Raw genomic sequence first — 21,248 nt, forward strand, 5'->3', positions numbered from 1 at the left:
CGTAAGGTTGGCGGTTGGCAGTCTTTGACAGTATCTTGTCGGTGGATAAAGCACGGCTAAAGTTTCAGATTGTTCGGTCCTATATAGAGTGTTACGCGTCTATGGCGAAAAGTTGGCCGAGGAAGAGTGATTTTCTGGACGCGACAAAGTCGCTGGAATAAACGCGCTGAGATCCCGGATCGTCGGGTACCGATTGACGTCACCGATAGGCGGCCAAGATGGTTGTCAATGTTGATAAGTGGTTTGGTTACACGGAGAGCCAGTGATACAGCCGCAACCGACAGGGGCCCCACGCTCGCGTAATTATGCCTGTGAAATAGGAGTCGGGCTTGCGGATAAGGATACAGGCGGCCGTCATCGTGGCACGGGATGGCGGACAACGAGGATGCGGAACAGGAGATCTGTCGAGCCTTGGATGTCGTTCAATCCATGATTGACATCTCCGCCGATCGACTGGAAGGCTTGAGGACACAATGTTCGACCAGCGCGGAACTCACCCAACAAGAAATTCGCACGCTCGAGGTACCGTCGCGAAACCGAATAAACGCGTTCGGGTCCCTTCCCGATTTTCTATCCGTTCTATCCGTTACGTTTCGTCCGCGGTCGCCTTGACCTCGTCAAACGCTACCTTGTCCGATTGTCAACAAGTTGCAAATGCATTTCCTTATCGACTCGCTGCGCGTATCCTCTTTACGCGTGTCGGAGGCTTCCGTGTTCGATGATTTCGATATTTCCGATCGGTCAAGCTCGTCAATATTATTCGCTGCGCTCTTTATTCGCCGCGACGATACTACTTCGACATCGCTCTTTTGTGTGGATGCACGCTAACACGGGAATGTATTTCTACGTTGTTGGTTTTTCTTTTTGATCGTTGGAACCCCTCCTCGCACGGTGTTTATCGTCGGATTACCATGCAACAATTCAATTGTTAAATCAATTTATTATTCCAGCGAAACAACTAGTCTGCCAACCATTCTCATTCTCGCTATGTCGTCCTGTCGCATGTAATTATTATTCGCCAAACTTGATTTTTATTGTTATCACGATTTCAACCGTGTTTCAGGGGAAGCTTATTAAATTATATTCGAAACAACTAGTAACCAAAGCCAAACTGGCTGTAGAATCGTTGCCTGCGCAGATGAGACAGTATCCATCTTTGCAACAATGGTTGCGCGTAGTGGGACTTACGCAAGAGTCTATAAAGGTATGATGATGTCTCGAAAAGTGGTTTTTTTGAAAGATCCCGTTACCAAATCAAAATGTATGTTCACACGATACGTACTGATTACAGATGGTTTGTTCTAAAGCTAACTCGTTGGAAGCTCTCAAAGAGAAGTCCGAACACGAGTTAGGTAGCATGTTGGGGGAAAATAATGTTAGGCACAAGGAAGAATTACGTAGACTCTGTAGGGCATTGCACAATCTTCGTCGGTATATGGGTATGATTTTCTTTGATTCATTTCCACGAGGATACAAACTATTCCTCCGATGTCGCAGACATCGTCGTACAATGTTGTATTTTTGTTTTTAGACGTTCTCTTAAAGGGAGATATGGATAATAGCGATATGACTTTATATTGGGATTCTTGGGATAATCACCATTTGCGTACCGGAGCATCCCCTAGGCTATGCCGGTCCCGTGCAGCCAGAGGTTCTATTCCCTCGGAAGACAGCATTCCATATCATAATAACAACAATAATCTTAACAGTGATATATTAGCGCAAGCTTCTTCCGTTACATCTTTATCGTCAACTAGTCCGCCTTCTACCCCTCTTTTACAAAGGTCAGGACGCGGTGAGTAATACGAAGAGTATCTGTTTTTCTCCAATGTCCTTTGTATTGCGTAGAATACAAAGCTGTATCCTTCTTCTGTATTATGAAACATCGATATGTTTTTATTTGCATTTTTTTTTAACAACAGGAATTAAATTTCCAACAACTCCCCCTCCCTGTAAGAAACATCAAATAGGTTTACAGAATACAATATCACAACCAGAAGTATTTCCATTGACTAAGTCAAAATCTCATGAATCGCAATTAGCAAACCGTCTTGAAAATGGAGATACAGCTTCAAGGTACATGGACTTCTAATAATTCTCTTGTACGTTCTTTCAGATGCGTATCAAGTATTTTTCTATACTTTTTGCAGTTGTGGAAACGATCATGTCGGCTCTGTGGGAAGAAGAAATCGTCTACCGACAGAGACAGGATCTTGCAGCAGTAACGCAGACATTACAGGGGAAAATCTGTTGCTGAATAGCAATAGCCCGATTAAGTCACCACCGTACTCTAACGCGGAAAACGAAGACAACAGTTTTAAGGGAACAGGTGAATACAAATAGCATATGTATATGGTTAACTTTTCATCGAAATATTATCATATAATAGCTACATATTATCGTACTCTGTAATTACTACTTTGTCAAATATAAGTAAGCGATTTTCTCGTAAACGATCGGTGTCGATAATGTTGCCAATATCTTAACGTGTCGCAGTAACAAGTCTCCAAGTGCCAAAGTCACCGCGTACTCCGACTGTAACCCGGGGAATGGGGCATATAATTGCTCACCGCTTTACCAAAACGTTTAAAATGAGAATGACGTGCGATTATTGCGACAAGCAGATATTCATGGACACTGGTTTGAAATGCACAGAGTGTAAATATAAGTGTCATCGAGATTGCGAATCCAAAGTACCACCTTCTTGTGGCCTACCTCAGGAACTCTTCAACGAGTTTAAAAGATCTGTACAAGGCGATGGTAATATTCATTACAAATTACACCATCGAATAAAATACCAACTTACCCAACAACATTAATTATGACCAATATTTTCAGCTATGGTAAATGTTTCTCCGATATTAAGTAAGCCTGGTATTACGTCTCCCAATCACCACAACTCAAATTTATTGAGCTCTCGAAAGGATCGAAAACGATCCCATCCACATTCTTCTGTGAAAATCACTTTTCCGGTGTGTGGAATATTACTTGTTTTAATTTCGGGTGATCAAAAAGTTTTGGTATATACAATATTTTCTAATTATTTATTCTAATTATTTTTCAGGGCGCGGATTCTAGTTCAAATACCTCGAGCTGTAACAGCTCAACGCCTTCTAGTCCAGCTTTGCTACCTGCCAATACTAGCCAAACTCCACAGGCACCTGCCAAACCACAGTTCCATTTTCCAGGTAACTATAGTTTTCCTACACTATATTCTAACTACTATATCGAAGTTGTTCAAAATATCGATTTCTACTAACAACTTGTATCGCGTAGTCGTCGATTGGAAACTCATCAGAGCTTATTTTCAGACGTTCTGCTCAATGACAAAGGTGTCACGTTAGAGACCCATCGAATCGAAGGCACAACTGTATCGAGCGATAGCGAAAGAACAGTGAGCGTGTCCGGATCTGGTAGCGTCAGCACAGATTCCGAACGAACACCCGTTAGAGTTGATTCCCAAGATTCTCAAGTCTCCGATGGAGAACCAGGTGACAGTCGTTGGCCACGACAGAATAGTGTACGTACCTTTTGATGGAACTCAATATAATTTATAGTTCACTGTGTATCGTAGTAGCATGAACGTTTGTTGTTACAGTTGTCGATGCGAGAATGGGACATTCCTTACGATGAGTTGAAAATTGGCGAACCTATAGGTACTGGAAGATTTGGTAGCGTGTACAGAGGCTATTGGCATGGTAATGTTGCAATTAAAGTCCTGAACATGGACTATTATTTAGACGATGATAAAACATTGGAAGCATTCAAGTTGGAGGTACAACATATTTTTTTTTATCGTTCGATCGTTTTTATTAATTAAATTATGTCGCGGAGATATTTTCTTGCCACTCGAGAAAATATGTTTCTCTCTCTCTCTCTCTCTCTCTCTCTCTCTCTCTCTCTCTCTCTCTCTCGAATAGCTTATTCTAACGCTTGTATCAACGCGACAATGTTTGTTGAAATTTTAAGGTGGCTACATTCCGAAAAACTAGACATGAAAATCTGGTTTTATTTATGGGAGCTTGCATGAAGCCTCCTCGCTTGGCGATAGTGACTAGTATGAGCAAAGGCATGACTCTTTACACTCATATTCATCTGCGTAAAGATAAGTTTAATATGAATAAAACCACTATCATCGCTCAACAGATTTCTCAGGTATAATTATATTTGAAATGCTAAACAAATTTCTTAGAGGAATCAGTGTTCCTATGGAAAATTGATTGTTTCTTTATGATTATCCAGGGAATGGGATATCTTCATGCTCGTGGCATAATTCACAAAGATCTCAAGAGCAAAAACATATTTTTAGAAAACGGGAAAGTTGTAATAACGGATTTCGGATTGTTTAGTGTAACAAAGCTTTGTTATGGAAACAGGTGATTAGTATAATTTAACGATGTATCTTTCTACTATCGGACCGTAGTTTTAATTCCGCAGTTGACTCGTTCTTTTTGTATGCAGAAAAGGGAATGCATTGAGTATACCACCTGGATGGTTATGTTATTTAGCTCCTGAAATTGTTCGACGACTAAGACCGCAACAAAACCGGGATCAGGAAGAGTTACCCTTTACGGAAGCTTCTGACGTTTATGCATTTGGGTCAGTGCAACAAGTTCTAGGATATATGTTTATTCGCCAAAGTTATTTTGAACGAAACAATTAAAACGATATAAACGCTACTTGTAAGCTTAATATAAAAATAATAGAAATATTCCATAACAGGACTGTATGGTATGAGCTTTTATGCGGAGAGTGGCCCTTTAAAGGACAGCCTCCCGAAGCGATCATCTGGCAAGTCGGCAAAGGGATGAAGCAAACTTTAGCTAATTTACAAGCCTCCCGTGATGTAAAGGTATAATTATATTAAATATAGAAGTAAGAGCAGCATTGTAGACATTTCCTGGTCAAATACGTTCACGGAGATATCCGTCTTGACTCGGAAATGTCTACAACGATGCTGCGCTGCACGGTACATACAATTTTCTTCATATGTATTTGTTATGATTTTACCGTTGAATTTGTACAATATATATTAACATAAATTTATTCATCGTGTTTATAGGACATCTTAATGCATTGCTGGTCATACCGCGCAGAAAGTCGACCCGACTTCGCAAAATTGTTAACTACTCTGGAAAAGCTGCCTCGCAAAAGGTTAGCACGTAGTCCTTCTCATCCTATACATCTTTCTCGTTCTGCAGAATCCGTGTTTTGAATACAATTTAAGTCCATTAAAAAAAAAAATACACTGTTGTTCTCGTAGTGTAAATATAGAGCTGTGCAATTAATTGCCAGATCTTTGTTCGTGAAAGGTAAAATAAAAATAATCACTGAAGGGTTCGTTTTGTCGTGTTCTTATTTATAGTGAACGAAGAGAATTTTGTCAAAATTATAAAAAAGAAGAAATCACTCTGGTTTTATTGTTTAAATAATTGTGTACGGTTTGTACGTATATCCTGTTTCGTTGTTGCACAATAAATACTATGAAAAATAATAAATTTATTATTAAGGAGAAAATGAAATTTGCATTCCGGAACACCCGGGAGAGAACAAGGAACACATTAGCTTCCTTTTGTTTTTTTTAATTACGATGAAAGGTATTCGTCCGTGGACACTTTTTGTAATTCTTGCAACTGTCTTTGAAGATGAGCAACCCGCAATTTATTTAAAGCTATTCTTTTTTGGAACGTCAATATTAAGGGTTTTGTAATCGTGTCCGTTATGTGTATCAACGTCCGAGTTCTCACTGAAATAATACCGAAATTTATTATCCGTTGTCACCGAACTAGAATTACCGAATCCGAAAAAATGATCATACTGACCGGCATTGTTGTGTATACTGGCAAGAATATCTTGATTATCTGTACATTCTCCCGCCATCTCTTCTTCTTCTTGAACCAAGATTTTTGGCAATTCTGTCATTGTCTGCGAAGCAACGGAAAATTGACTATTTCTGAACAAAATTTCAAGTAGAGTTAAATGTGTTATTTAAAGGTTTACTTTTAAACACTTGTCCAATATTGGGGTATGCACAATTTCCAATGGAATTTGTCTCGCTACGCCATGATGCGATTGGAAACAGGTCAAAGAGATTTCTTGCTCCTGTAAAAATGTATTATTATCGGCACAACGATTAAAAGATATCATAATTACGAATACTACCTTAGATTCTTTGCTCTCTGAAAATACTGAAAATATCAATCCCACAAAATTGGCATCCATCGTTTGATACGTTGTTTGAGTTGCGATATCTAGAGAATAGTTTTAATTATTAGAAGAAAATCGATCGTCTCTTATATTTAACAAGCAGTTAACAGGTAAATTTACCAACGTGCGACGGACAAACTGTGATGTGTGGGTGCGAGTGATACCAGCCAAGGACGCGCACAGTGCGTTGTAATTCTTCCGTTAACCGTTCTGCTTGATTAGCAGCTTCGATCAGCTGTACGCTGGAGATCTCTACCCTGTCTTTCTTTTTATCCAACCGTCGCAAAATAATAACAGCAACAATTTGTGCGACGCCAGATACTATCTAATATAAATTGTTTACGAACAGATATACGTATTTTGTCGAATGTTGTAAGCGTGGTTTCAAAAAATATATAAAAATAACAAAATTATCATAACATACATTTCCCATGAGTAAACCCATAACTTCGAAGCTCTCTGTCGAAAGAGCATGCTGCAGGCACACCATATACACATCGGTGTGTAATTCCACTCTTTTCAGTGGAAATTCCACTCTTTTCGGTGGAGATTCAGCCATTATAATACCTTTGTTGTCAATATAGTTTGCAATGTGTGTAATTAAAACTGTGAATCTGAAATACGATATTCAACATTAACTTCATGTACGTTCAAATCAATGATATTTCAATAAAAATCGTTTCCATAATAAAACAGTATTTTTCTTAATTAAAGATTTGAAATGAAAACCGGGATAAGTGCCAAAAATATTCAAGAAATTTTTTTCTCCAAGTTCTATCGCCAATAACCTGAAAAGCGGGTTATGTGCTATTTAGCTCCAGCTCCAATGCACACACAATACTAATTTATTTACATATTTACATATAAATATATGTATTATATTTAGCACATTTTTCACGTATTACTCTTTAACATTGTTTTCTATATAGGAGTTTTCGAATTTTGTTTTCTTCAAAACTATGATTTTGGCACTTATCCCGGTTTTCATTTCAAGTCTCCAATTATAAATGTTTATTATTTGTTCCACAAGTTGCATTATAAAGGAAGCATATAACCTCCAATTTCATTCGAATTTAAGTACAATTGATTATAAAATTCTAAAGAAAGAATTCGAAATTTATTTGCCGATAAAATAATTTTTATTAGAAATATATATATAATAATAATAATAACTTGTCATGAATCGATGAATTGCGATTGTTTTTTGTCTAATTGTTTCGATCAAACATCGACGGATACTAATCCATTACATTACATATATATATATGTATATATAGTATATTTATATACTATAGACTATAGACCAAAAATTGTCGTTACTATTTACTACCGAATTAAATAGAAATTCTTCCATGTGATTTTTAAAATCCATTCTGGCTAGGCATGCGTCCTGCAGTATGTTGTAATTTATTTAATTATGTATGTTTATTCATTCATTACATGTTATCGGTACAAAGAAACCTGTGTACCACTTGGAAAACCAAAAAGTACGTTTAGCCATGGCATTGTTGTTATTTCCTACAACTCTAATTTTCCAGTACAATGAAAACAAAATTCTTCAAGAAAGTCCACCAAATTTACATTTGTATAATAGATCAGTTGCTTGTAAATAATATCTTTTTTTTCGTGTCGACAATCACCACACATTGTGAACATTGTGTACGATGCTAGGTTCTAGGATCTTCTATTGTGAGACAATGCACTGGATGCATGTAGGACACCACTATCCTTTCGCATTTATCAACAGTTTAGCTTTGGCATTTTTCATTACTTTACTAATTCCATCATTAGAAACTTTGGTGCAGAAAGGTTTTCAGTAGAAGGATATTGTTGATCATTTGTCATTAATAGTTGGTTGACCACTAGTTCTGTGCAATTAATTCGCATTTGAAGTGAGATTATCAAACATACAAGAAGAGAAATTGAAGATGTCATCTTGTACGGCGATTTACAATGTAAATCAGAAATCCTCAATGTTTAATATAGCTGTAATTTATATTGTATATTTGTTACAAGGATGCCTACTTTGGATGATGCATGATTCATCAACAATCTGTTCAAGACGCAACAATCTAGGAGACTATATATTGAAACAAAAAAAAATAAAACATAGGAATCATAACTTTGTTATAATGTGCTACAATCGATATATAAATTAATTTATTGAATTTCATTCAATTTCTTTATACTCGTATAGGTAACTGATACCTTTCTCCATCAATAATTTCATTGCACACTACAAAATCGAAGGTGGAGGGTATACAGTTGTTGTTTGTAACCCGCTACTAATAGTAGAATTGTTTAATGAAGATGCTTGACTGTTTCACTTGATGCTACAAGGATATCATTTGCTTCTTTCAAACTCAACTCTTGTAGCAATTGTCTCTGCGAGAATAAGTGTTTAAGCATAATTTTTGATTCCTCTGATAATTTTTCAGGTAGTAAAGTTATTCGTTTATGCGTATGATCTTTTCCTGCAGGATCGTAGTATGGTCCCTTGGGATCTTTCATTCCTAACAATTCACAAACCATAGCACCAGTGTTGGTAGACATATAAAAGAAAAGCACTGGCATTGATTTCCCAAAATGAATTAGTACCTTTACAAGATCTTGCAACTTAACTTTTAATGTCACAAAGCTTTTACCATCTTCCAATAATGGTACATCAAATTTGACTCCATTTCGGGAGATTAATACTCTTTCACATATTTATAAGATCCTATCTCTACTGTTCGACACATGAAAGAGGTATAAGGAGATGAAACTGAACTATCTTTCATCATATCTTCACTTTTCATATCATAATCTGTACTTATGCTAGAAATACATAAATAGAATTGTTTGTAATTACTGGTTCCTTTTCAAGATTGGTGTCAGTTTCTTCATCAAGTGATAATGTATTGTTATTACAGCCCTTCGATGCTTTAGCTTACAATTAGCCTTCCTCTTCTTCTCTTATTGCACGCCTAGATATACTAGATTGTATATACAATATAATTAGTTTCTTTAGTAATTAGTACTTCGAAATAATTAGTACTTCGACACTTTTCCTTGTACATATTCTGAGAGTACAAACTACAAACATCGTTTTGAGCGGATCAGAATATTTCTCACTGACTGGTAGCGATGTTCGGCTGTTATTTTGTTATGGAATTCCTGTGGAATACTTTTTTGTAATTTCTGGCATAGAGGATTCTTATGGAGATGAGGCTCCGGTGTTTTTGGATTTTGAAAATTCGATTTCAAGCACGCATGCGTCTGTAAGCAGGTCCATTATGAACTGTTATGAACATATATATACAACCCTCTCTGATACCACTCTGCTCATATCATATCCGTTTATCGCGAAACGGATTCTCTACATTATTCATCAAGGCCAATACTTCTGGTTGACCGCTCTATATGTCTATGGCTCATATATACTCTCTGCTGTAACGCTGTAACCCATGTGTGAACAGGTGAACAAGGTGAACCAGTGTAACTGAGTGTAACTCGAATGACAGATGGCGCTCTGTAAAACTTGCACGCACAAAAAATATGATCATTTGATGTTATTGCTTCATAAATTTCATACAAGTGACAAAAACGGACGGCGAAAAAGTGGCTCGACGTAATAATTAATACTTGCCTTCGTCGAAGCGCAGTGTAATGGTATCGTTGGCGTTTAATAATCGATAATGGCGATTTGAAAATTGAATGCAACAAGCTGGTGACGTTAGCTCTCTTATTGTGGCAGCACCGGTGATTATATGTAATCTAACCTTGATATTCTGACGTTTGGGAATTTGACGGCAGTGTTATTGTAAAAGATGTAATGCTCGGTGAATAATTGATTCTTCTCGTTTGTTCCACGCAAAAGAGTAGCAGGTTCGAGCGGAATGCGCGATGCGACTCTTAGCTTAGGTTACTTTTCCAATAATTTATTTTTAGCACAACAAGAATTTCTTCGGAGACGAAGCTCTCTTCTTCCGACCAACTATATTATTTTTCAAAAATATAAACACAGGCGCAACGACACGCAATATCCGATATATTTGAAACGCTATGTTACGCGATCGTAAGAGCAGGTAACTGACAGCGTACATCGTTCTCCAAGTAAATTTTACATATTTCCCTTCCGCGAAGATTACGAGTAATTTACGAAGCACGTTCTTAAAAATCCATAGAAACTTGTAACATATTTCTATGAAAGATTCGAACGCCAAGATTGTATTTCAAATCGTTCTTAACCGAGTCAATTCGAAATTTCAGTTTTCTACGTTCTAGAAAATATTTATAACATTTCTGTGTGTGTGTGTGTGTATGTATCACGCGTTTACAAGATTAAACCTTTATATCTTGCGTTGCAGGTAGTTTTTGGATTGATCGGTTGCCACGGGTATAATGATTTCAGAAGTAGGAACAGAAGGCTATCAGCCAATGACAAGTTTCAACGATAAAAGCCTGTTCAAGCTGCAATGTTTGATGAAAGCAACAGAAATACAACAGAGCGCTCACTGTGAACACGAAAAGAAATTGCTCTTAGCGTTTACAACTTGCAATGCAGAAATCTTTTTGTATTACAAGAAAGAGTCTACATGCAATCCGATAATTAAAAGGATTCCTTGGTTCCAAGGGCCTCATAAACAAATCTCGGCCTTATGTTTCGATTATTTTGGGAGATGGTTGCTCTGTACGAGCATCGATGGATCCGTGTACATAATTCCTGCTTTGTGTTTGGTTGAGGAAAACTGCGACGCCGACGAAAGATGGACTAGCGACGATATAACATCTTTCCCTTCGATTAGTTCGCAATCGTCTCATTCAAAGTATGTGTTCATACAGAATACATAATGCCACGTAACATATGTTTCAATCTCTTAACGATTTCATTTGTTCAGGCCTACCGCTATAGCGTGGTGGCACGATGTGGCAACACCTGCTGAAATTGGGATTATCGGCACTGAATACGGAGAGATAGTATTCATAAATCTTGAGACTGGTTATCAAACAAATGTTACTCATATTAATGGAAATATCGTTAGTCTTCGCATATGTCGTGACGAAAGCAACGATAGCGTGTCTCTTTTGATAACTAGCCAGTCTAACCAGCAGTGGCGACTGCTTTTAGAGCAACACACGTATAATTGTTTGAATCACTTAGAAATTAGTAACTCCTACAATACGTTGAACACGAACGAAACAATTTATGACGACACCAGATCATTTGCTACTACTAGATCCAGATTGCAAGGGCTCAAACAATTGTCGGTGGAGAAGATTGCTTTACTTAGGCAAAAGATACTTGAAACGAAAAATCAGACTTTAGGTGAACATTTATAATTGTATTGTTTATTCGTTTGGGAAGCAGTGGGAACCGAATTCATTCGATTCCTTTTATTTTACAGATATCACGGGCAACCGACATAATCACAATGCAATCGTCAACATCGACACATCCGTAGAAGTAAATCAGAATCAAATGACTCCGGAACCGATATCGAAAGAAACTTTTCTCATGTTTCAGTTTGATAGAGACGGTCGCCAGCTGTACACGTGTTACCATTCTATCACAAATCATATAACAGTAAGGGATCATCGATAAAAGCTTGTAATTCGATGAGATAAGTACAATGTTCAAAAAACTGTTTTCGTTTTAGGTGCACGGGCCTGATTTTTCTACTGTACCTTTATCGGTGCATAAAGTATTCGAGTCTTGTAGAAATGTTTTATTAACGCAACATTTTTTCTTTATCACTGACGCCAGTCAGCGTGTAATGTATGTAATATCAAACAGGTTATCTGAAACACGTACAAACGATAATTGTAAATTTAATCCAGAGTGCATTGTTGGTCACTTTTCTTTAGTGAATAGTAAAGAAGTGATACTTGCTGTGTATAGAGCTATTGACAATACGAATAAACCAACCACTCGTGATACTAGAGGCAAATACACGTTACCAAAGGGTGTAAAAGATATTAAGATCGATTTACCTCATGTGGATACTTGTATAATTGTAACAAATCATTCTGTGTACAAAGTTATTCTGAGGTTGGTGGCGACGTGTCTGTACCACGTTGTTGCTCTAATAGAAAATTATAATGGGATACATTTTTACAGGAAGTCGGTGTTATCGGTTTTCATGGAGTTAGTCCTGAAAGACAACGATCCGGAGAAAGCGATAAAACTGGCAATAGTATTCGGTATTAATGCGCAGCGGTTGCTAGAGAAAGCTGGTGATATTCTTCTATCGAATAAACAATCGTCGCGTGCTGTAGCTTGCTACAAATTGTCGAAAGTAAGTAATTTTTTATGAAACGTATAATTTAGAAGTTATTCGAGGTGATCGAGCTAGGTCTCTCGTACTGAACGAGAGAGTTACTAATTCACGAAATGTATCTTCTTTCAGTGCAGACTATTGAAGGGTATATTGAAATGTGCATCCGCTGGATATACAGCGGACCTGTTAAGTTGCCTTACGCACTGTTTAGCATCACCGACAAGCAGTAAATTGCCTGTTACAACAAGAATCCATCTTTCTAATTTATGCGTGCTCGCTTTTATCGAAATGACGCTCAGAATTCCAGCTCAAAAATCTAGAATTATTTATAAAGAATTTTTGTAAGTTTCCGAATAATTTGCACGCGTATTAACGTCGGTTTATACGTGCCTGTGCGGATAGTATGAATCGACCTTTAATCGCGCGAGCTCTAATCTGGAAAAACCATTTGAAACGCAGGTATTTCCTGTCGACAAACTCCTTCTACGACGAATTGTTGGTGATTAATATTGCCGGACAAACGTGTCTATGGGAGGTGTTGCATCACTTGGCAACACAGAAATGCGTTTACGGACAAATGTTAGAAGTGCTCACAAAGACAATACATTCTTTTAGCGCGAACAATTTTCATCCGACATCATGTAACGTACTATACTATTAATGCGTTTACCGTACACTTTAGACACAGTCTGCATGGCCTATATAAATATGTTTGTCGATTTTAGATGGTTTATTGATATGCATAAGTGAACCGAGCTTGATGCAAGCCATGTTAGTAAATCCTGAGTTAGCTAGAAGTCACATGTCCTTTATTCTCGATAATCTTCAAGACTCTCAAATTTTTGTACTTCAGGTAAACATCTGGTTGTTTATATTCGCTCCCGGCGATTTTTATTTCGCCTTTCTAATTAATAAATGTTATTTGTTGTTGAAAATTAGAGATTAGTAACACTTTACGATCCAACGAATCCAGTGATAAGACCTAGAATAGTTCACTGCAGGCTGCGCCATAGAACCACTTCGCACAGCTCGCAATCTAGTCAATGCGATTCTATCGATCTCGTGGAAAATGTAAGTACAACATTTATCAGGGTACCGTCACGCAATGTTATACATGTTTCCATTCTTTCGCAGGAGGAGGCTGATGCGTTGGTAGAAGAAATCATAGAAACTTTTTTACTCGTTTTACTGACTTTAATCTGTAAGAAGTCGATTCTGCATCAGGAACCGGTCCTCACGTGCAACACCGAACTGCTACTACATAAGAAGGTTTCCAATCAACTTTTTTACCCGTTTACATGGAACAATACCCTTACGAAAGTACCGCAGAGGCGTAACTGTGTCGAAATCTAATTTACGTTTTCAAACAGGATCCACACAGACCTAATTGCATCGCGGATTTCAAAAGGAGGGCACTCTGCACTGGATTTTGTCACGTCATTCTCATCAGAAACGGGAACGTGTATACATGGGGTAGCTCTGTACAGGGGTGTTTAGGTAAGCCTTTGGAAACTATAATTTATTTAGTTCCACCTGTTATCGATCATTATTTTTCATATTCATTAGGAACCGATCTATCTCTGTTGCGGTATGGCACACCTCAATCGATACCTTTCTTCCGAAGCATGGAACTGGAGGTGTTCAGTGTTTCCTGTGGCCATTGTCACACGCTAGCAGTAACCAATAACGGCGTTTACGCCTGGGGATCGAGTCAGTTCGGCCAGTTAGGTTTAGGCAAAGTTCTGCAGTCGTCGACTCCAGAATTGGTCACGGCTCTAGCTCAAGAGATCATTGTCGACGCAGTCGCAGGGCAATACCATTCTGTCGCGTTGACTTCCGACGGCAGGGTGTTCACATGGGGTTGGGGAGTTCATGGTCAACTGGGCCACGGTACCACCGATGAGAAATTGACCCCCACGTTGGTTACGTCGTTACTCGGTGTAGTTGTACGCAGTATTAGCGCCGGCCACGCGCATACACTGGCCCTTTCGACCGAGGGTGTTGTGTATGCTTTCGGTTGCAACGTATTCGGACAGTTAGGCATAGGCAGTAATGTTAAGAGTTCAGTGCCAATGAAAGTTTTATTACCGGAGAAGATATCTCTCGTTGCAACTGGGTACTTTCACAATGTAAGTTGCATTCGTAGTTATCTTTGCAATACAGTCGTACGTCGCTTAACGACCATCCATACTTTCTCCAACTGGAAATCCATTTGTTGCATTTTTTTCAGCTTGCCGTTAGTTATACAAATCGATTGTACATATGGGGCGCCAGTCCTCAAGTTCTTCGTCTGCAAGCACAAACGCAAAAGAGAACTCGAATATTGGAGCAACGGGATGTTATAGTGAAACAATTTGAAAACATCGACGAGTTCGAGAAAGTAGATCATGGAAATGACAACACCGGTGAAGAGGCTTTGGACAGTAATGCACAAAATGAAAATGCACAACAGAGGAGTACTACAGACTCCCGAAGGAAACAGTTAGACATGTGTTTGAAGAACGTAGATATGGGATCGCTGGAGGAGAACGAAGCGCATTTGAAGCCGGCTCTGGTAGACACCAGTTTGGTGAGAGGAGACATCGTGCAGGTCAGCGCATAACAAAGCACCTCGGGAAGTTTGATTAAAATCAGTTTATGTAACTTGAATATGTTGCGACAGATATCGACCGGCTGTCATCACAACGCTCTGGTGACGAAGGACGGGTCTCTGTACGCATGGGGTAGAAATTTGGATGGTCAGATAGGCAACGGTACCAAAAGAGATGTACCTATTCCAACGGCTCTAAATTACAATCCTGCATCCATCTTCGCACAAGTGCCCCCGAGACATAACGCTTACGACCGAAGGGACGATGATCAAGAATTACCGGAGGCGAGCAACGACAGAAACGGAAATACGAATGGGGAAGTTAAATCGTTCCAAACGGAGAGTCACGAAGCGAAAGAGCGAGAGAGTCCCGTTATTAAAACCGTAGGGGTCTCTTGCGGATACGATTACACCGTTGCGATTCAACCAGGTAGAAATATTGTGCAACGTTATTTTTTCGAATTAGATATACATCGCGTAACTGTTGCAGGAGGCACTGTATTGGCTTGGGGCAACAATAGAAGAGCACAATTAGGTCGGCTCCCACCGAAAGATAGTCGCGACTGCGATGACAAGCTTGTCGTAATTAAGAAGAGGGTTGTGAGGGTTCTTAACTCCACGCACGTCGCATTGGACGTACCTAGCCAAGTTCCTAATATCCCTGCTCCCATAATCTCCTACCAAAGTTACGATTTACCCTCTCTTGCAGGTATGATTCGCCCGTTAAGCGTCATCGAGAGATCACCGGGCGAGGCGACGCTGCATTACGCGTTAGAATATTTCTGCGGATTGTACGACTCTTCTAGAATTATGGACAAGGTTGGTCTTTTTTGATCCTGCAAATTTTTCTTGAACGTATCTAGCTGAATATATGATATTTGATTTGTAGTCGATCGAGTTAGGAAATTATCAGGCTTGCTCAAAGATAGCCATGCTCCAGCACAATCTTTCCGATGCGCTTTCGTATCAATTGAAAATACTGCACGCGCTGAGCTTGCAGCCTTGCTCAAGATCGAAGTCTTGCGACAGTATATGCGACAGGTCTGAGAATAGGACCGAGGAGAGTTCGGATACAAAAAAAAGACAGTCGTCCTCGTCGAATCGGAACGTTAGGAAGAATACCGAGCTGTTCAATAAACAGGTGGAAAAGAATTTAATCGATTCCGTGGAGGATTGTGCCGCTAAAAATAAGATGAAAATCCCCGCGAGTAAATCTCTGAACAGTCTGCAGTTGCTGCAGCAAGAGTTGTACACTTTCGACTGCCAGGGTGGCTCCGAGGAGTTGTGCAGGGAAATGAAATGCGACAAAGCGCCTCTAGGTATCTTCGAGGATACTTATGACTCCGACGTTGGTTCCGATTCGCAAGAATGGATGGAGGATATTATTTCTCAAGAGGAGAAGCCAACTGGATCCATGGGAGATTCTTCGTTACCTACTACGCCCGTTAAAGAGATCATCGATCGGGACGAAACGTGCCGGATGAGCAGAAAAGAAAATTATCACGACAGGAAAACATCACGTTCTAGGCAAGACAACGTAACCAACGAGGCTGTGAAAGTAGTGAAATTCTTCCTAAGCGAAATGGAGAACGAGACTGATACGATGAAGTGTAAATTACTACAGGACATCCTAGACTTTTGGATAGAACACGACCTGCCGATACACTGTATAGAGACCACTTTCTTGGATCGTATCGAATCGATTTTCTATCCGCTTGGATTGTTGCTATTTTGGTAGGACTAGTACGATAGAAATAATTTTCTTTTTTCAATACTGTTGTATTCCGACTAATCATTCTCGAAATATTTTGGCAGTCAAGAGGTAATGGAGAAGTACTTGGACACTAACAAGAACGACACGGAAGTCAAGAGCTTTACAGCGATGAACTACTTCTCTTCGAAATTTTGTCTCCAAGTGTGTTCCTTGTTGTTACATCATATTGGTCAAGGTAATCTCGTTATTATCGGACATTGTTAAATATTGGATCGAGTCGTTTAATATACTTTTTACGCTGCAGATCAACCTACTCCCGAGTTCATTAAACTACTGTCTTCGTTAACCGCTGATCATTATGGACCTCCGCTTACCGGGTATCCTGGCTCAAGCGCAAACAATACGTCGAAGCAAATGATAGAGGGTGTCATAAGCACTATGTCCATCGAGACGCACGACTCCAGGTCATTCGTACACATAAAGGTAAATCCTAATTATTTATTATCTTCATACGATATCGATAAAACACTGTAATTCGAAACTGCGACTCGAAACGAAAAACCAGAAGAATTTTAAAGGAAAGATTTTTGTACTCAGGACCCGGACGCTGTGTATAGATTCCTTGAAGCGGAAGAGAACACGATGGTATTCACGTGCGGCCATCATTTCCCAATGGCCACGTATCAAACCGAAATGATTCCGACGATGGAAACGGAATTGTTGGCATCCGACTCGCTGGTTCTTCCATGTACAGCTCAGTACTTAGGAAAAATGTTGTCTCAGACATCGAAACCGGAAATACTGTGCCCGTTGTGCATACCGCGGGCATTGGGAATACTGGTCAAGAAGAACAATGGCTGAGACGTACGTATCCGAGATTCGATGTAACGTAAATTCGTGTATATAGATTTCCCCCTAGCTCGAAAGACTCTGATTATAAAAACGGACTTTTTCTCAATCGATCGAACCACTTGTAGAAATAGTTGTCACTGGAAACTGGAATATCGTACCCAAGAAACATAATAGACACAGGATCCAAGCTCTCTATCACCTCTAAATAATACTTTTTACATTATTTACGAGCGTAGATGGTTTCTGTGGTGTGATAGCGTTTTCTATTGCTCGCGACTTTGCAAGTCTTTCATGCGGTATCCGAAGATTATACTACGCACACTGAAATTGAACATACTCACTGTAGGAACAGACTTTTATGTGTTCCACTATTTTTAACAAAATCTTTCTTAATTATAGAAGCGAATGGACGTTGTGCTTCGACGTTCTTAGATTCGATCATTCAACATCACAGACTTGTTACGATTCTAATGTTACTTTCTAATTGGTAGATCGAGTGTAGTTAGAGGCAGTTAGTACTACATGCATGTTTTAACGTGTAATTAACGTTCACGATTCACATACAACGATTACAACTGAAAGAGAAAGAACTGAACGAGACAAACGATTTGTTTTTATACTTTTCGGCCGAATAGATTTGATCGAACGATGGTTAGATGGCGAATCAATTTGAAATTTCACACAGTACGTAAAACACACAAAGAGCCGGAGCCATACGCTTTTAGTCCTTCTAAAATTCGTTGTCAATTATCACAAATGATACAACGCATTTCATGGTTGGTAATGTTAGTTAATACGGTTTTTAGGACTGCACGTTTTACACAAAATTGATAATCGTTTTAACGTAAACACTTCTGTTTTATCAAACCTGTTATACATATACGATGGATGAACAATTTTTAATTCAACAGAGAGATTACGATATCGGGTCGAGAACGGCTATAAAAAATGTTATACCCATACGAAGTCAGTATTTGTTAATCAACCGTACAGACTGCTATGGAAAGTGTAACATGTACAGTAGTTGTTATATTAACGATGTATAATAGAGAAGAAGTATATAGAGTCTTCGAACTATAATGCTAGAATCGTATATTGGATAACGGATCTCGTTGAAGATCGGAATCGACGTCTTGGTAATATAAATAACATGTTGTTGTGATTCTTCGTGGACTTGTATCTAATTTTCCAATTAGATGATCAATTTATCTATAAATTAAGGAACTTGCATCGAAATCGAACACGATACGGTAGAGAAACTATATTTGAGTTCACTCGAATAGATTCCAACAATTAATCGATGCAAATAGTGAAATTAAATTGTATAAATATATATATATATACATACATAATTGTTATTATTAAAATTGTACGATTACTACGAACTAAATGAAGACGGTGAACGAAAAGTTAAAGTTCATGATAAAATAATAAGAACAGGTCACATCTTATTATTAATTAAAAAGATCTAATCCCGTGGATTTGATTTTTAGACTTTGCCCGTAATTTTATTTAAAATCTATCTTTATGTAGCTCGTAATGATCCATTTATTTGAGAATTATTACTGCCGTGCGTTTTCTTAACTTCCTATTTTGTAGTAGGATCTAGTATAGCTACGTTTAGTGTAGCCAACGACAAGGATGGCAAAACTAGTATAGCTACGTTGAAAATATTCGTATTATATATCTTAAACGATTATTGCATTGCGTACCCCTTTTCGTGATAGTTTGAATATTGAAAAAAGGGAACAACCGTTCAAGGAAGTGCAATATTTTATATGTAAATTAAGTTACCTCTAATTCGATAATATATTTTAAAGTGCAACGTTTAAAGTGCGGCTATTTTTTTCTGAATACTTAATACGTAACACGCGAACCGAACAAACATAATGAAATAGAATTTTAATCCTTGGCTATCGATGTCCCGTAGACTTTGAACATTTTCTCATGAGTTCGTTGTAAAACAAATGTTAAATTGTACATGTATACGAACTGCAATAATTCTGTAACATACATACAAATGTACAGTTCTGAATGTCCCTATATATGAAGTCTTTCACCGATAGTACTTAGATGATTGAAGTATTGGGTCAATAAATATAATTAGCGAAATACGAATCGTCGATGTTTCATTGAAAACACTTAAACGATTCTTCTATTACGAGTTATTTGTTTGTGATTCTAGCAATAAAAGTTGTCAAGAGAACTACATTATTTTTCATAGAATTTTATTGAGAAAATAATATCCATAATACATGTCTTTCCGTGGAGTATCGCTGATCCCCTCGCACTCTCAACGAGTGTACTGTCTTGAACAGTACGAATACTTGTCCTAACAACGATAAAAATGAAGACGGAACGTTGTTGTTCTAGCAAAAAACATTGTTCGTCTAATAATTTTTCTGGGATTATTTTCAGGGGTAATTTTGGAATTGTTATTCGGAAGACGATCATTAAATTTCTCTCTAGATATAACACAGCCATTAAAAAACCTGTCGGTAGCCTACCCTCGGTAGGTAAAGTGTCAGCATTAGATCTACAATTCGATCATCATTCTTTCATAAAAAAGATGATTATCCAGTAGCTCTACAGTACTCGCAATCATCGATCTCGGACTCTATTCGGGTCTCCCAAGGATCGTAAAAATTGTGGGATAAAAGCAACAGCTTTCGAGTTCAAGAAAGGATAACGATTAGGGGTGATGGATTAGAGATTTTTGATTTTACTGGCAAGGGAATCGAGCTCGGAACGAATAGCTTCAGGCAAATCGTCCCCGACTTGCGCGTCGAAGTAGTCCCTGAGCTGCTCGACCTCTCTCTGCCAGAAGTCTCTCGGTAATCTGAACAATTCGTCCATGTTCACCTCGTCCTTGATGTTCTCCAAGTTGAAGGAGTTCGATTTCGGCAGGAGACCGATGGGAGATTCGATTGCGATGTCCTCGCCGTCGATTCTGCGGATGACCCAGTCCAGGACCCGGGAGTTCTCGCCGAATCCTGGCCAGAGGAATTTCCCATCGTCTCCTTTTCTGAACCAGTTCACGTGGAATATCGCCGGAAGCTTCGCGTTCTCCACGTTCGCCATGCTGAGCCAGTGGCTCAAATAATGGCCGAAGTTGTAGCCGAAGAAAGGCCTCATTGCGAACGGGTCGTGCATGATCGCTTTGCCCTGATCGTCGATAACACAGTTGATTACGCCGTTCGTCGCATATATGTACATATTGGGTTGGCAAGAATGTAATTTCGGTATTTTAAGGTGAAACAAATCTCACCTGGTGTTCAGCAGCAGCAGTAGCCTCAGACCTCATCGAGGCTCCAACGAAGACTCCGTGTTGCCAATTTCTAGCTTGATAAATCAAGGGGACGCCCTCTGGTCTTCGACCCCCAAATAGAATGGCGTCTATGGGGACACCGGCTGGATCTTCCCAAGCCGGGTCAATGATGGGACATTGTTTCGCTGGGGTGCAGAACCTGGAGTTAGGGTGTGCAGCAGGTGTTTTCGACCCCCTGGTCCACTTGTTGCCACGCCAATCGGTGATCTACAAAGATTCCACCAGAATCGATCAACAACACACATTATAAACAGTTTCCAAGATATTCTGTAAACATTATTTTGTTGCGTTTCTATT

At 38.9% G+C, this 21,248-nt stretch overlaps 4 protein-coding genes across 16 annotated transcripts in view; 2 read left to right on the plus strand and 2 right to left on the minus strand.

Annotated features, from left to right (window-relative positions):
- The first annotated feature begins 191 nt into the window (after positions 1-191).
- Ksr (kinase suppressor of ras) lies at positions 192-5,340 on the plus strand. Of its 5 annotated transcripts, XM_076434399.1 has the most exons (17): positions 422-522; positions 951-1,004; positions 1,064-1,204; positions 1,292-1,439; positions 1,532-1,795; positions 1,923-2,076; positions 2,151-2,329; positions 2,497-2,760; positions 2,839-2,972; positions 3,065-3,188; positions 3,312-3,520; positions 3,599-3,775; positions 3,970-4,155; positions 4,243-4,376; positions 4,462-4,599; positions 4,723-4,852; positions 5,063-5,340. In XM_076434399.1, the coding sequence occupies exons 3-17, from the start codon at positions 1,139-1,141 to the stop codon at positions 5,213-5,215; spliced, it is 2,460 nt and encodes an 819-aa protein (XP_076290514.1). In that variant the 5' UTR covers positions 422-522; positions 951-1,004; positions 1,064-1,138; the 3' UTR covers positions 5,216-5,340. The 5 variants fall into 5 exon arrangements, with proteins under 5 accessions (XP_076290487.1, XP_076290506.1, XP_076290497.1 ...); XM_076434372.1 differs by lacking the exon at positions 951-1,004 and having other exon boundaries at positions 192-522; positions 2,043-2,076; XM_076434362.1 differs by lacking the exon at positions 951-1,004 and having other exon boundaries at positions 194-522.
- Positions 4,975-10,003, minus strand: LOC143214011 (lys-63-specific deubiquitinase BRCC36). Of its 5 annotated transcripts, XM_076434489.1 has the most exons (7): positions 7,113-7,289; positions 6,632-6,821; positions 6,328-6,532; positions 6,163-6,251; positions 6,001-6,102; positions 5,823-5,925; positions 4,975-5,746 (listed from the first exon to the last, which is right to left on the minus strand). In XM_076434489.1, the coding sequence occupies exons 1-7, from the start codon at positions 7,241-7,243 to the stop codon at positions 5,586-5,588; spliced, it is 981 nt and encodes a 326-aa protein (XP_076290604.1). In that variant the 5' UTR covers positions 7,244-7,289; the 3' UTR covers positions 4,975-5,585. The 5 variants fall into 5 exon arrangements, with proteins under 5 accessions (XP_076290604.1, XP_076290615.1, XP_076290626.1 ...); XM_076434500.1 differs by lacking the exon at positions 7,113-7,289 and adding an exon at positions 9,059-10,003 and having other exon boundaries at positions 6,001-6,251; XM_076434511.1 differs by lacking the exon at positions 7,113-7,289 and adding an exon at positions 7,381-10,003 and having other exon boundaries at positions 6,001-6,251.
- Positions 9,684-18,269, plus strand: Ca (RCC1 and BTB domain containing protein claret). Of its 5 annotated transcripts, XM_076434324.1 has the most exons (21): positions 9,685-10,274; positions 10,557-11,015; positions 11,088-11,515; positions 11,595-11,773; positions 11,847-12,238; positions 12,308-12,485; positions 12,597-12,808; positions 12,927-13,108; positions 13,193-13,320; positions 13,407-13,538; positions 13,602-13,736; positions 13,838-13,964; positions 14,034-14,596; positions 14,698-15,057; positions 15,130-15,487; positions 15,548-15,876; positions 15,947-16,791; positions 16,873-17,006; positions 17,076-17,254; positions 17,369-17,635; positions 17,749-18,269. In XM_076434324.1, the coding sequence occupies exons 2-20, from the start codon at positions 10,591-10,593 to the stop codon at positions 17,630-17,632; spliced, it is 5,550 nt and encodes a 1,849-aa protein (XP_076290439.1). In that variant the 5' UTR covers positions 9,685-10,274; positions 10,557-10,590; the 3' UTR covers positions 17,633-17,635; positions 17,749-18,269. The 5 variants fall into 5 exon arrangements, with proteins under 5 accessions (XP_076290457.1, XP_076290463.1, XP_076290439.1 ...); XM_076434342.1 differs by having other exon boundaries at positions 9,684-9,958; positions 17,369-18,269; XM_076434348.1 differs by having other exon boundaries at positions 9,684-9,948; positions 17,369-18,269.
- LOC143213977 (phosphoenolpyruvate carboxykinase [GTP]) overlaps positions 16,872-21,248 on the minus strand; it is an 11,518-nt gene continuing 7,141 nt past the window's right edge. The window contains exons 6-7 of the mRNA XM_076434412.1: positions 20,892-21,158; positions 16,872-20,788 (exon numbers count right to left, since the gene is read on the minus strand). Of these exons, the coding sequence (XP_076290527.1) occupies positions 20,330-20,788; positions 20,892-21,158 (726 nt within the window). The 3' untranslated portion in view covers positions 16,872-20,329. The remainder of the gene's footprint in view (positions 20,789-20,891; positions 21,159-21,248) is intronic.

This window comes from Lasioglossum baleicum, chromosome 1 (assembly GCF_051020765.1).
Source record: "Lasioglossum baleicum chromosome 1, iyLasBale1, whole genome shotgun sequence".
Classification (NCBI taxonomy): Eukaryota; Metazoa; Arthropoda; class Insecta; order Hymenoptera; family Halictidae; genus Lasioglossum; species Lasioglossum baleicum.